At 41.8% G+C, this 14,066-nt stretch overlaps 1 protein-coding gene across 4 annotated transcripts; it reads left to right on the forward strand.

The window, feature by feature from the left end:
* The first annotated feature begins 2,326 nt into the window (after positions 1–2,326).
* usp44 (ubiquitin specific peptidase 44) lies at positions 2,327–11,094 on the forward strand. 4 transcript variants are annotated; one of them, XM_008315457.3, is made up of 6 exons: positions 2,327–5,491; positions 7,226–8,927; positions 9,648–9,846; positions 10,058–10,166; positions 10,294–10,535; positions 10,736–11,094. In XM_008315457.3, exons 2-6 carry the CDS (start codon positions 7,383–7,385, stop codon positions 10,861–10,863), a joined length of 2,223 nt encoding a protein of 740 aa, XP_008313679.1. In that variant the 5' UTR covers positions 2,327–5,491; positions 7,226–7,382; the 3' UTR covers positions 10,864–11,094. The 4 variants fall into 4 exon arrangements, with proteins under 4 accessions (XP_008313679.1, XP_008313678.1, XP_016890240.1 ...); XM_008315456.3 differs by having other exon boundaries at positions 2,327–4,387; XM_017034751.2 differs by having other exon boundaries at positions 2,327–4,382.
* Positions 11,095–14,066: the final 2,972 nt, after the last annotated feature.

The raw sequence follows: 14,066 nt of genomic DNA on the forward strand, positions 1-14,066 counted from the left end.
CAGCTAATAGTTAAAAATTTGGAATTTTCCCAAAATTACCCCCAGAAAACAATCACTGTGGTGTTTGCTAACGTTACAAATCAAAAAGTAGCAGAATTGTCTCAGACTGGTAGAACAACAAAATGTTATGTGATATAACTGGCCTGTAAAGTCATAGTAAATACTTGAAAACTGACTGGTGACTGATCTGTCAGTCCCTTCAGCTACAGATGGAAGTGTCCTGACCAGGACGCAAGCTCTGAACTGAGCTCTTCAACTCTCTCCCTTTGCTTTGACTTAATTACACATGAAAACATTCTCACACACACGCACGTACGCAGACACACAATGTTTTTCTACCTGCAGCATCAGAGCAGGCCAGAACAGAACAGGGAGTTCTGCTGTGTTGACACAGCATTGCAATCACGATGCTACTGCTGCCGATTATTACACACGGCCAAGTAAACAAGCACCTGATGTCATCCAGTCATTATACACTCACCAACTCACGCACAAACATTCAGTGAAATAAAAGACCCCCACGGCATGCTGGGAAAACAAGATTAACCATCAGGAGCTGTCAAGTAGCCAAGGCTAACACTGCGCCGAAGCCACCGGGCTGCCGAAAATTACAGGAGATGTGTTTATGTTGCTAATTATAAAGCTTTTTTTTTCTGGCTGCACCGGCACCTGTGTTATCGCCCACCGAGAAAAAAAAAACAAGAGTGTACCCAGCTGTGTTAACACCACCATCAAATCACAGGAAATGGCTTCCTCTCGCCCAAATTATCAGCTTGTCTTCTCTGAACACAACAAGACAAAACCACATCTGTCAATAACGGTATTTATGGTATTTTAATCGTTCTTTAAACGTACTACGCCTCATTTCAACAGTAAATTTTACAGGTTTTGTCAGAGAATTAGAAGCCACAGGGTTAAGATACAGATTTTTTAAGTTCAGGTAGTTCTTCAACATCTAGACGAGCACATGCGTCTCTTCTTGGAGGATTAGCTCAAATAAGCTTAGCAAAGTCATATTCTACCAGAGCAGTGCACCATACTTGAAAGTTTAAGCTTAGCAAAGTCATATTCTACCAGAGCGGTGCACCATACTTGAAAGTCATGTGAGTTTGGCTCCATGTGTGCAGGCACAGAGGCATTTTTTGGCAGTAAAGAAATTTAGAGGTAGAAAACTCTGGTATTTCATGTTTCCAAAAAATCTCCAGACTTCAGTGTCACATTTGTGAGTTCAGGGCTAACGTTATCTGTTGCTGTTGTTTACGTGCTACCAGAAAACCAACAAAACTGTTCAGCCTTTAGTGTTGGATCAAGACCTGAAACTAAGCTGTGCTCTGGGCGCAACTGCCTAATCTCTCACAAACCACTGTGCTACCGAACACGTGGAGTGTTTAACAGTGTTAAAAGCCTGTCCTTTGAAGCTTTTCTTTCATTTTAAATGACTTTTGGAATTTCTGTTAAATTATGACAGTCTTGTTGAAAACAATGCCCCCTAGCACATTCTTCCTCTATTGAACGAAAACATGTTGATGACAAAGGTTTGGTTAAACAATTAGTCAGTTTGTTTAACTTTGCGGAAATCACTTAAATCCACCTGAGGCCTGTGTGTAATAGCACTAGGACAAACAGTAGTAAAGTAATAGTCAAACGTGTGAGAGTCTGATGAGATGAAAAGAGGACAGTAAAGAAGGAGGGGAGGCTTAGCATGTGTGGACATGAAGGCGGGAAAGGCCTGGGGACACGGAGTGAGAAAAACATTAGAGGTGATTCAGAGGATTCACATGGTGCATCAACACGTACCTCTTTCTCTAAGTCACTCACAAATGGCCCTTAGTCTGCCTCCCACAATCCCCTGCTCCATCATCATCCACACACGCTCGTGTGCAGTTCCAAACACAGAGCTTTGAATGCAAAGGGTTTTTTTCCCCTGCTGTTCAAAAGGGTCTTTAAGAGGGATCAGTTCCACACTTATCAGTAAATGAGAGGGATTCTTCACATATGCAGCCAGGGTGCGTGCGTGGAGATGAAAAGTTCTGCTTCAGGCACGGTTTGGTGAATGAAAGTCTGCTCCTCCCTCTGTTCTCTTTTTTTAATGTTTGACTTAAAAAAGAAAAAAAAGTGAAATTACTGTCATGTTCCTGCAGCCTGTACTGTCATGTCCTGTAACTGTCATCAGCTCAGAGATCATTTCTTTGGACTTATTCTCTGCCTATTTACCAAAGAAATTCTAAGGTGATACGGGTCACAGAACTAGAACTAAGACACAGGACACCGTCTGTTCACGGGTCACAGAACTAGAACTAAGACACTAGTGCTGTTCCATGTGGTTGGCTAAAACTGTGCTACCTCAAACATTTGCCCTGACAAATGGTTTGGAATCCATTCTATATTTATATGGATAGCTCACAGTGCCTTTTTGAATGTTAAGGGGAGAAAGGAAATTGTCAAATTACACAAAAAAAATTCCCCAAAAAATTGTCTTTATAGTTGGTTGATTGTTTTGGCCATTGATGGAAGCAGGATGTTTGGGAATCCACACACAGGAGAGAGTAAAGTGTTGTTTCCTTGTGAAAACATGATCCTGGACTGATAAGATCTCAGAGGAACACAGTGAGTACCACCAGCCCCTATTAACCAGCATGGAGCGCTACAAGTGTATTCCACACCAGCACGCAAGAATTTAGAAATACCTGAGGGAAACACAGAACACATGCACACACACATACACACAATAAATATTCAAGAACTTGTTTTGGATCTTTTTTTGGGAGGGCCAAATATTTTCACACACAATAACTAAATGGTAACCCTGAAAAAACCTGATGCTAGATGCTAGAGAATGTTGTGTTACCTTACACTGAATAATGGAGATAAACAGGAGTGTGGTTAACAGGTTAATTATCAGAGTACGCTTTTATTGCGTAAGAAAGATTTAACCACATGCGACCTTTTCCAGACTCAGAACATTATTGTCAAGAGTTTTCATTTCTTCTACAAGATTAAATGTAGATTTTTATCTTCACAGCTGTCACAGCAGAGCCAGAGAGTGGTGAGAAATGTGCGGATCTCACACTCGGGTTCTGTGGGAATGAGTGGGGGAGAAAAAAAAAACACATCGCTATGATGTATGAGTGGAGATCAAAATGATAATTAGGTTATGAAGAGCTTCATCCAGACAGCTCTCCTGGTGGATTTCTGTAACCAGACCTGGAAAAATCTACCTCATGCATCACATGTCACCTATTAACAGGAGATAAGAAGGTAATGACAGGAAAATTGTGTAAAGACATTTTTCCTCTCTCTCATCTCTTAACTTGTTCTCGACTATAATATGCGTTACCAAACCATTGGTGTTCCTGGGGCTCCCTCTAGTGACACACAGTGGAATCTAATTTCTATAAGATTTTGGGAAGACTTTTAGTTGTTATTTTTGCTTTCTCCCTTCGTGCGTATTTCACTGCAGAATACAGGTGAATTACCAGTTATAGTACTATTTAACTGTGCAGCGTCATCGTTTCATAAACACTCTAATGCATTTTCTCCTACATATTCTGGTCTTAGCTAAACAGTGTAGATCTCTGCAGGTGTACTTTGTGTTGGTCACACTGGTGGTATTGGGATTGACAAATATTTTCGGGATGGGTACATGATATAAAAAACGTTGGCAACCCCTTAAGGAGTTGTTTGCGCTAGATAGTAATAATCAGTAGTGGGACTTGAGTGATGCTACGCCTCCCTCTTGTGGTATAAAAGTGCAATTATTCTTATGTTTGTAATAAAAAGCAATTTTGTGCAGTGTTTATAATACTTTACAATGTTCAATATTAACCTGCAAAGTGATAACTGACTAAACCAATTATTCTGAAAGGGATCACTCTAAAGGAACCTTTACAATACACGAAAAGGAAACTGCTCTTATAGACAGGAGGTTTACACACAGCATCTGTGTTAAACATTATCACCTTTATTTAGAAAGGTTGTATCATGAAAAAGCAAAGTACAGTCAAATTTTAAATCACCAGTTTTTCGGATCTAAATGAAATTACTGACAATAAGACATGTGCAACCCAAGTCCTCGTGATTCATGGCACGTAATCAGTGCTGTTAAGTCGTTCATCACCAGCTAGAACTACCGGATGATAGGATTCTTTTTAATTTATAAAAATAACATCACTAGTACCAATTGGCACTGCTGAAAACCAATTTTTATTTTGTTTTCATTTTTTGACCAAAGTTTCCATCTATATCGCCATCACCCACAACAACAACAACAACAACATCTACGTCACGACTCCTGGACCCGCCTGAGCCAACACCACGCGACACATGGATCAACAAGATGGCGATCATTTTAAAAACTGAGGAGTTACTGTCGTGAAGGAGAGGTCAGGTACAATCATTTCTTTCCTAACACTGCCTTTAGCCATGTGCCCTTGATCGCGTCATAACGGGAATTGAGTTTCTCGTTGGAAACAAATGTACACATCCGACAAAGGTTGAATCCTTTTCATAGTACAGGAGCCAGGTTCCCGGTATCTGACATCCGCCTCCTTCACCTATTTTCCGGCTAACGGCACCAACTTCGTGGTGACGATTCACTGAGTGGTGCTCTTATTAGCATGCCAGGCTAATGCTAACATAAACTTGCGTGCTAAGCTATTACTAAAGAATTGAGAAGACAACATATCTGTTATGCGCATGAGCGACAATGTGAGGTTTAATTTGTGCTTTTTTGTTTTTTATTTTTGATAAATTGCATATCTTTTTGTAACGGAAATTTTAAGCACAACAGAAAAATGTATTATTATCACTAGAAAAGGCATACACTTTAAGTAATTCGGCTGATGTTCCAGGTCGCGTCAAAAGTGATTTTTTAAGGTTAAAAGAAATTATAGGAACTTGCACGTTCAAGTCAAAGTTAGAAACTAATGCGTTCCTTAAATTTTTATATGGGAATTAAGACTGTTCAAGTAAAATAGCAGCATGTTACAGTTTTAACATGTTTGTTTGTAAGGTGTCACAGTAAATCCGTATTCTAAATTGTAATTATAATGGACCGCACATATTTTTCGTCAACGCAGCACAGGTTCCCTTCTCCTGAAAACAGGAAGTATATACCCTTGTGCAGAACTCACCACTGTTAGCAATACAGGCTAATGCTAACGTCACCCTGGTTAGCGCTCCTTTAGCACGCTAGGCTAACGATAGCTTAGTGCCTTTAATCTCTTTCATATTTAGAATAGAAACGACGGTGTTGACATGAGAAATGGCGTCGCCTCGTTGTGTGCGGTGTAAATGTATTCTAAGACGCGCAAAAAATAATTTTACAGAAATTGTTACAGCAGCCCGGGATATTTTGTTTTTGAATTCAATGTTTTGCAACCACAATTCCTGATACGACATCTAGCTTAGCATTAGCCGTAGAACACGGGTTCGATAAGTTGAGCTGATTGGACAAACCTTACCTTGACTTTCGTTGTGATGAACGCTGATTGTAAGTTTTGTTTTTGTTTGTTTAAATGTGTTTGATTCTCACTGTGTAAAGTGCAGCTGTGTGTGTTTGTGCGTGCTGTGCGTCCTCTTAAAGTCACCAGGACAAACCAAACCAAAGCGCGCTAAGCTGCTGATTTACCCTTTAGCGGCAATTCGAAACTCTCAGAAACAATTTTTAAAAATCTCTTTTTTTACTTTGATATATTACACAATGACACGTTCCACACCTGACAGCTTAAGTGTTGGTTATCTTAAAATCAAAGAATAAAAAAAAACAACCTGTGGCCACATTTGCATAGATGGTCATAGTCTTTCACATTTTAAAACTGTGTACATTATTTTTAAAGAACGCTGCGTCAATCGAAGTTTTGGCTAATTTTAATGTCAAAGATCGTTTTCCTTAAGGACGGATGGTGAAAAAGGATCACTTCAGGGATGTTATTTTCATTTCATTGATTGTAATACCAGCTGCCCCTGAGAACTGCAGCATAAACCATTTGCGTTCAATTACCAGTTTTTAGAGTGGTACCATTATTGAGTAATCTGTTTGATTTTTGACATATTGGTTGGTCTAGTTGTCAGTAAAAAAATAGACCAATTGTCATTTAAATTGTGGAAAGAAGACTACCCTTGAAAGAACCCAGAGCTAACATTACTATAACAGTTTTCTCTTTACTGCTTACATTATTGCTCAGATAAACATTGCTATAATGTAGTGGATGAGGCTACCATTCTAACAGGTCCGATATTAAAACACATTTTCTGTTCTGTTTTTTCATTCCCCTCTCCATACCAAATAAGTTCATATGGACAAAGAACACAACACTAGCAAACTCAGGCCCTCCCTTTGTAAGAGAATCTTCTGTGACCTCAGTGGGGGTTGTTGATGGACGTAAGTGGTCCACTCAGCGATCCCACATGAGCACATTAATCCACAGGGAGGTTGAAGAGAATGCATGTATATTGGCAATCGTTTTAGGGAATTATGCTTTCATCATTTTTAGCGATTATTCCATGTTTTTGCAGTTGTAAACACCAAAGAGTTGTTTAAGTAGAAGTATAACAGAAAGGATGTGCCCTTAAAACATCTTTTATTTACAGCTTCATAAGCCCATAGCAAACTAAAATAACTGTTTCACAACATCTAATTTCACCCTTGTGATGTATGGAGAAATTGATCATGTAAATGGCTTTACTGTGACTTATATGTTTATGTGTGACTTATGTATTGTTGTGTTTAAACAGAAGAACATGATTTTAATATAGTACAGTACACCAAACCTGTTTGGCTTCACTTGCTCTTTTGGCCTGTGAGGGTGAATAGTTGCTGAAGGAGGACCACGGATGATAATTAAACCATAAAAAGATAAACATGACTTCTATACTATCATTGCGCCATTGTTCCGATCAAGTTCCCTGGCAGCAAGCATTGCATTTTACAACATAACATTTAACACTTAACAGCATATGTCATATGTGCTGTACCTTTAAATTGATTGACACTGCGATACCCAGCTGACAAAATCACAAGTTTTTTTCTTCTTCATTGGATTATGCAGTTGTAGCGATCGAGAACTGATTGTCCACAAAAGTCAATAGTTTCATTCCATGTAGTGATTTTGTTAAAGGCAAACCACAACCGACAGCCATTAATCAGACATTGTCTGTTCCTCTAAAGTCAAACATAAACAAATGATTTTTCTTGACCAAACGAACCCCTACTTTTCTTTTCTAGATCCCACCATGCCCTGGCAGGGCTACAATCCAGCTCACCATGGTCATCATGTTGACATGAAGTTTGTGTGAAACGCACACAAACCCAGACTTGGTCACCAACGGTCGGGTTTTGTCTGATGCAGCCAGCCTGCCAGGCCCGACCACCTGCGTGAAGAATGGACAGATGTAAACATGTGGGCCGGCTGCGGCTCGCCCAGGACCACTCCATTCTCAACCCGCAGAAGTGGCACTGTGTTGACTGCAACACCACTGAGTCCATATGGGCCTGCCTGGGCTGTGCTCATGTGGCGTGTGGGCGCTACATTGAGGAACATGCACTCCAGCACTTCGAGCAACAGCGACATCCCCTGGCAATGGAAGTTAACGAGCTGTACGTGTTTTGTTACTTGTGTGACGATTATGTCCTGAACGACAATGCCACTGGAGACCTCAAGCTGCTCCGCAGCACACTTAGTGCCATTCAGAGCCAACAATATGAGGTAACCACTCGCAGTGGGCGTACGCTGCGTTCTGGTACTGCCTCCATTGATGCACCTATGCCATTTGGTGCTCAGGAGCTGCAGCTGAGGGACGAGGACAGAATGTTTACTGCTCTCTGGCACCGCAGACGAACGCTTATGGGGCGCGTTTTTCGTTCCTGGTTTGGACTGACGGATTGCGGGAAAAAAAGAGAGGTGGAAGAGAGAAAAAAGGAGGAGGAAGAGGAGCTGAAAAGGGAAGCCAGAGAACGCAGGCGTGCTTTAAAGAGACAACTACAGGTGGAGCTGGAGAATGCTCCTTTAAGAAAAAGCTTACGTTTATGCCAGAAAACCCAGAAAAGTGCAGTCAAAAATCAACCCCAAACCTCACAAAACAAGGTGAAAATCCCTTTGCGTTTGACCCTCCCTCATAGACCAAGGACTCAGAGCCCTGCAACTATCGCCCCCAAAAAAGTTCAAAGGACTAAAAAGAGTGAACCCCCTCCTAAATCCAGAAAAAGTCCATCTGCAAACAAACACAAATCTAAAACCCCCACAGGTACTCGTAGTAGCCACACATCTGTCCAAAACAGGCCAAGCACCAAACAGGGTGGTTCTCCTTTTAAACGGCGTCCCACAGTCACTCCTGGAGTGACAGGCTTGAGGAACTTAGGCAACACCTGTTATATGAACTCCATCCTGCAGGTCCTGAGTCATCTGCATGTTTTCAGGGAGTGTTTTTTGCGCCTGGACTTGACCCAGGCACTGGAGCTACTGGCAACAGCTGTTCATGGCAAACTGACAGGGAAGACCCCTTCACACTCTGCCCTGTCCCAGAGGAAGGGATTCGAGACAAACTCGGGCCCAGGGGTGGGACTCAGTGGCGGGGCGTCACGGGCTCGCAACATGGAGCTAATACAACCCAAAGAGCCGAGCTCCAAACACATTTCACTTTGCCACGAGCTGCACACCTTGTTCCAGGTGATGTGGTCTGGCAAGTGGGCGCTGGTGTCGCCGTTCGCCATGCTGCACTCAGTGTGGCAACTGATCCCCGCGTTCAGAGGCTACGCGCAGCAGGACGCACAAGAGTTCCTGTGTGAGCTGCTGGACAAGGTGCAGCATGAGTTAGAGAGCACGGGCAAACACACAACCTCAGCTGGAGTTCCACAGACGCAGAAAAGACTTATTAAGCAGGTGCTGAGTGTGGTCAACACCATCTTCCATGGTCAGCTGCTGAGTCAGGTACTACACATGCACACTCTCTCACCCATAATCACACACCGGTAACTGATTAAGACGAGTGTTAAGACCAATAGACAGCAGTGTGTGACTCAAGCAACAGTCAAAGACACAGACCTTTAGTTGTCAATCAGTTTCTCTTCCTTCAGAACCACAGAGAACAAACGTCACAGTTTTATTATTTAACTCGTGGTGCCTGAAGTAGATACTAGGGGTGGCTCCAATACCTGTCTGATATTGGTCAAAATTTTAAGATCAGATATTGAAAAACAACTTTAGCCCGTCCAATCTGATAGCCAAGCCCAAATGCTCAACTTAACTGGCGCTACATGCTTGATATCGATATTGGCAGATACTCAGATACTAGCTGAGGTATCAGTGTCAGACATGGAAAAAAAGTTATATCAAGGCACAACTAGTAAATAAACTTGATCGTGTTGAAGATTATATCAAGGCACAACTAGTAAATAAATTGTTTTTTTTCAGCTCATTACACCTGGTCGTGTTGAAGCGAGCATCCATTGGTTAAAGTGAAAATCTATCCCATGGTTAAAGTTGCAGCCCAGTCATAGATGGCATTTGAATTTTCTCATAATCGTTGGATAATCGCTAGTTCACATTTGTACTGTATATGAAAAGACCACGCTGTGTGATGTGTTCTTATTTTACGGAGTTTTGGAAACTGTAATGTGCTCACGTTTTTTTTTTTCTTTTGGCGGACAGGTGACGTGTCTGGCGTGCAGCCATCGCTCCAACACTGTGGAGTCGTTCTGGGATCTGTCCCTGGAGTTTCCCGAGCGCTATCACAGTAACAGCAGGGAGTCGGCCACTCAGGCTGCCTGTCATTTGACTGAGATGTTGGCCAAGTTCACAGAGACGGAAGCCCTGGAGGGAAACATCTACGCCTGCGACAAGTGTAATTGTGAGTTATTGTGTAATTTAAAATAAAACCGATGGTAAAGGTCAGGTTTGTCATTTACAAAAAAGAAAAACTACTTCAAGTTTCCAACTAAATGTTTTGATCTGAGTTCTAAGTTAAAGGTGTGTCAGACCTGCTTTCCCACATGTTGTGCAATATTTGGTTTGAGCTGTTGCCGACTCACTCACTCACTCACTCTCACCGTGGTTTGCAGCTGCACGAAGGCGGAGCTCATCCAAACCCCTCATTCGGACCGAAGCTCAGAAACAGCTGATGGTCCACAAACTGCCTCAAGTCCTCAGGCTTCACCTCAAACGCTTCAGGTACAACAACAACGTCCCTTCACCACACCATAGTTGAAGGGAGTTTAACTCTCACAGATTTTTAATAACATTCATCTGCCATCAAACTAACTCCTCTCTCGCTCCCTCTCTGGGCATCGGTCGTCAGGTGGTCGGGGAGAAACCACCGGGAGAAGATAGGAGTTCACGTGAGCTTCGACCAGCTCCTCAATATGGAGCCGTACTGCTGCACGGAGACCCCGCCCAATGGTGTGACCTGCTCAAGTCCCAGCTCCCCGGGTTCACCGCGCACCAAGCACTTCCTCTATGAGCTCTCTGCCGTGGTGATGCATCATGGGAAGGGCTTTGGCTCTGGCCACTACACCGCCTACTGCTACAACACAGAAGGAGGTGAGGTCAAAGGTGTGGAATGAAAGACGTTGTCCATTGTCTACGCTGAGAATGGACATGAGTTTTGGACTGTAGCTTCTTGTTAAATGTGAAGTAGTCTGTACTGAAATCGTTATGAATGTTGGAACAGAAACAGTAGGAGTGGCTCTTGAGATTCCTTAGAACACTCTGCTCTGGACTAACGGCTCTCTCCCCCATAGGCTTCTGGGTTCACTGTAATGACTCTAAGATGAACGTGTGTTCAGTGGAGGAGGTGTGCCGGGCTCAGGCCTACATCCTCTTCTACACACAGCGAGTACCTCGGGACAAAGACAGGGCGCCGCTATAGGACCACCTCCGCCCTGCAGCCACCACTGTTCCTCCTACACCTGCTCCTCTACAGCTTGACCTGACCTACCACTGAGATGATCACATCAGCACAGCCTCCACCTTCATCGCACTGCTCTCCTCTTCTTTTGGGCATTTTTTTTATCCAGGGGAGGACGACTATTTTTAAAGAGAGGAAAGACTCCTTTTAAACTGAACTTCTTGTATATGGTGTTTATATGTAGGTATTTTTTTTAAAGAAAAAATGGTTGTGGTTGTTTTAATTGTTTTAAAGTTAAACATTTTTTTTATTATAAATAGGAGTGTATCCGCTGAGATGTGTCTCAGTAGCAGCCACCAGACTGCGCTCTGGTCTTTGGTGACTACAGATGTACAGTAGGGCTGTCATAAGATCCATGATTCCAAAATCAAACCTGGGGGCTCCAGTCCAAAATCCAAACTTTAAATAATCATAATCATACTTCCTCTCTTTTCTCCTTCAGTGGAAGAGTCATTCTTCTGTCTCACTGTGGAACACATCAATCCATTCCTTCTCGTCTGAGTGTGTTGTCTCTCACCCCTAATACTCGCCTCACCCAAAGTGCTGCGGTGCCGACCACTGTAAAAATCGGTGGTCTGAAGTGAATATCCTTTCAGTCTAACAGACAGATCTAACAGAAACAAGTTTTTCTGTTTCATCGTTTTCCCAATAGCATTAGCTGCTAACTAAACCTGCCTCTCTGCCTGCACCAGAAGAGATCATTTTGCACAGCTCGTGTTTCAACAGAAATACCATCAAGGGTGGTAAATGATATCAGTATTTGCTAATATTATGTGCAGACTTAAAGTTAGATAGTCACACAAAGACCTTGCGCTTGGTGCTAATGCTAGTCGAGGAAAACAGGCTAATGGTGGACTTGCTGTAAAGACTGCAGACTGTGGTGCTGTGTTAAACATCTTTGGACCTGTCACGTGCCCCAACATCAACTTGTTCACAGCTGATTCAGAACTGCACTGAACTGCGTTTAAAATGTAACTACTACAAAATTGATGTACCTCGCCACTCCCCCCAAATTACCTCCATGCCCACTACACTGGGAACCACTCTGCTACACAACAGACCATGATGTTACAACAACACTTGCAACTACTTCCCTGACACTGGAAGTAATGCTAGCTTCACTGAGATTCTTCTTCTTGTTGGGTTGTTAAGTCCTGGTGCCTCTAGTGCTCACATTGGCAACTGCATCACTGGACCACAGAGGACACAAATTCCACACTGGTCTACACCATAGTTGATCATAGTTTGTGTGGAGCTCCAGCGTGTTTCACGTGTCCACGTCTTTGACACTGTTAGATGGTGTTCACGTGAGAACACCAAAAAAGGCAATCTCACCATAAACAACTGAAACAATGACAGTCCTAATATGCACCTGAGTGCCCTCTACAGGTTGTTTATTGATGTGCTCATCTGTTGATTGTAAATGCTGTGGGTTTGTTCAACTCCAGTGTTCCACAGACACTGTAGGAGTCATGAACACAACTGGACAGCGCTTCACTAAAAGGAATAATACGAAAAGAAATTTAAACCTCGTACATGATCAAGTGGCTGCTGCATTTGATATTTGTTGTGCCAAAAATGCACTGTTTGTTTGTTTTTTTTAAAGCTAGACTCCTGCATTGGGTCAATAACGATATCAGATATATAGATGCACACACAGAGGATAAGAAGTCAGTGTTTCTACTTTTGAATCTCATGAAGAGAATCATCAAATCTCAAGCCAAAGCCATGTGTGGACCGTGGGGGTGTAAAATAAAAACCTTTCCACTTTCCAAAACAAAACTTTTTTTTCCAAACCCAGTTTGATGAATAATTTTCCAAGGATTTTTTTTATTGGCCAAATTAATTCACCTGTCAGCTGCAGAATGTAACAGTCGTCAGAGTCTGAACCAACCAAACTGGAAAAAAGTGCCCTCTCTTTTTTTGCTTTTTTGGAAAATTAAAAAAACTATATTTTTATAATTAACATAAATCGGAACCAGCACACAAACCAGCATTTACATGATGAATGTATTCTTTCTACAATGCACACATTGGAGGTTTAAAAACAACGACAAGGCCATGAACTGTGTTTTATACCAACTTGATTTTTAAACCAGCAACAGATAATGTGAGAGTTCACTGTTCTGTAGTTCAGTACTGCTGCGTGAGTGTAAGTGTGTGTGTGTGTATGTGTGAGCTTAAGTAATAGTAAAGTACCTGCATTACAGATGCTGATATTTATCGTCATGTCACCTTCCTTCATGGATTTACTGTCATTCAAAGCACACTTTACTTCATAGTTGTTTTTTTTACTAATCCGTGGAATGGCCGTGTGTATGTATGTTTGTAAAGATGAGGAAGTTCTACTATGCAAATTGTTACCTCAATTTCTTTTTCTTAGAGAAAAATTACCTCAATAAATGAGAATATTTTTTCATTTTTCTACAGAACTTTTGTCTTAATTCGTACTATATACATTCTATACCATAACACAAATGAACAATATCAAGGTTGGCAAAGGTTGTGGAAAACGTTTCGGAGCCATAGGTACGGCGTAAGCCATGACAACTTGACTGCAAGTAGAGACGGTGGCATCAAACATTACATTTTGAAGTGACACACACTGTCCATCCACGTGTAGTTACTGCATAAAATGGTTGATAAACATGCTGTCTTTAACAAGGCAAGAAAGTTTGTTTCACTTAAGTATTCAAGTATTTCAGGGGTCAGGGGAAAGAAGTGCCTATTCAGTTGAATACAACACGGATGTGCTCACAGGTAATGACAAAGACAAGCCATCTGCTGCCACTTAGTGGTGAAATTGGATAATATTCTTTGGCACCTGATGACTGTTAGCAGAATCACTGCTAGAAGTCATCGTCACGATTTTTAGTCATGACTAATACCCATCAAATCTGAAGCTAAATTTTCACTTATCTGCTCATATTCCATAACTATTAATATCAACATTTAGTCAAATAAAAACTTGAGTTGTGAAACTCAAATATCTACCTATAGATTTTGTCATATTTAGGAATGATTTACCTAGCTGAACCATGATTGTCATTAATTAGGATCACAATTGTCAAATCGGAGCTGTAACCTGGTCAGTGTCGGACCAAACCTCACGTTTCTTGCATCGTTAATGTCTCTTTTAAGAGAAAAGAATCCAAGATGACACA

This window comes from Cynoglossus semilaevis, chromosome 8, assembly GCF_000523025.1.
Source record: "Cynoglossus semilaevis isolate Cse_v1.0 chromosome 8, Cse_v1.0, whole genome shotgun sequence".
In the NCBI taxonomy this organism is placed as follows: domain Eukaryota; kingdom Metazoa; phylum Chordata; class Actinopteri; order Pleuronectiformes; family Cynoglossidae; genus Cynoglossus; species Cynoglossus semilaevis.

What these genes read in the sequence shown, in the direction of transcription:
- usp44 (XM_025057262.1), top strand. Translation starts at nt 7,383, where the DNA reads ATGGACAGATGTAAACATGTGGGCCGGCTGCGGCTCGCCCAGGACCAC. An exon ending in CGCCTGCGACAAGTGTAATT is followed by an intron (nt 9,847 to 10,057) that starts GTGAGTTATTGT and finishes CGTGGTTTGCAG; the next exon opens with CTGCACGAAGGCGGAGCTCA. An exon ending in CTGCTACAACACAGAAGGAG is followed by an intron (nt 10,536 to 10,735) that starts GTGAGGTCAAAG and finishes TCTCCCCCATAG; the next exon opens with GCTTCTGGGTTCACTGTAAT.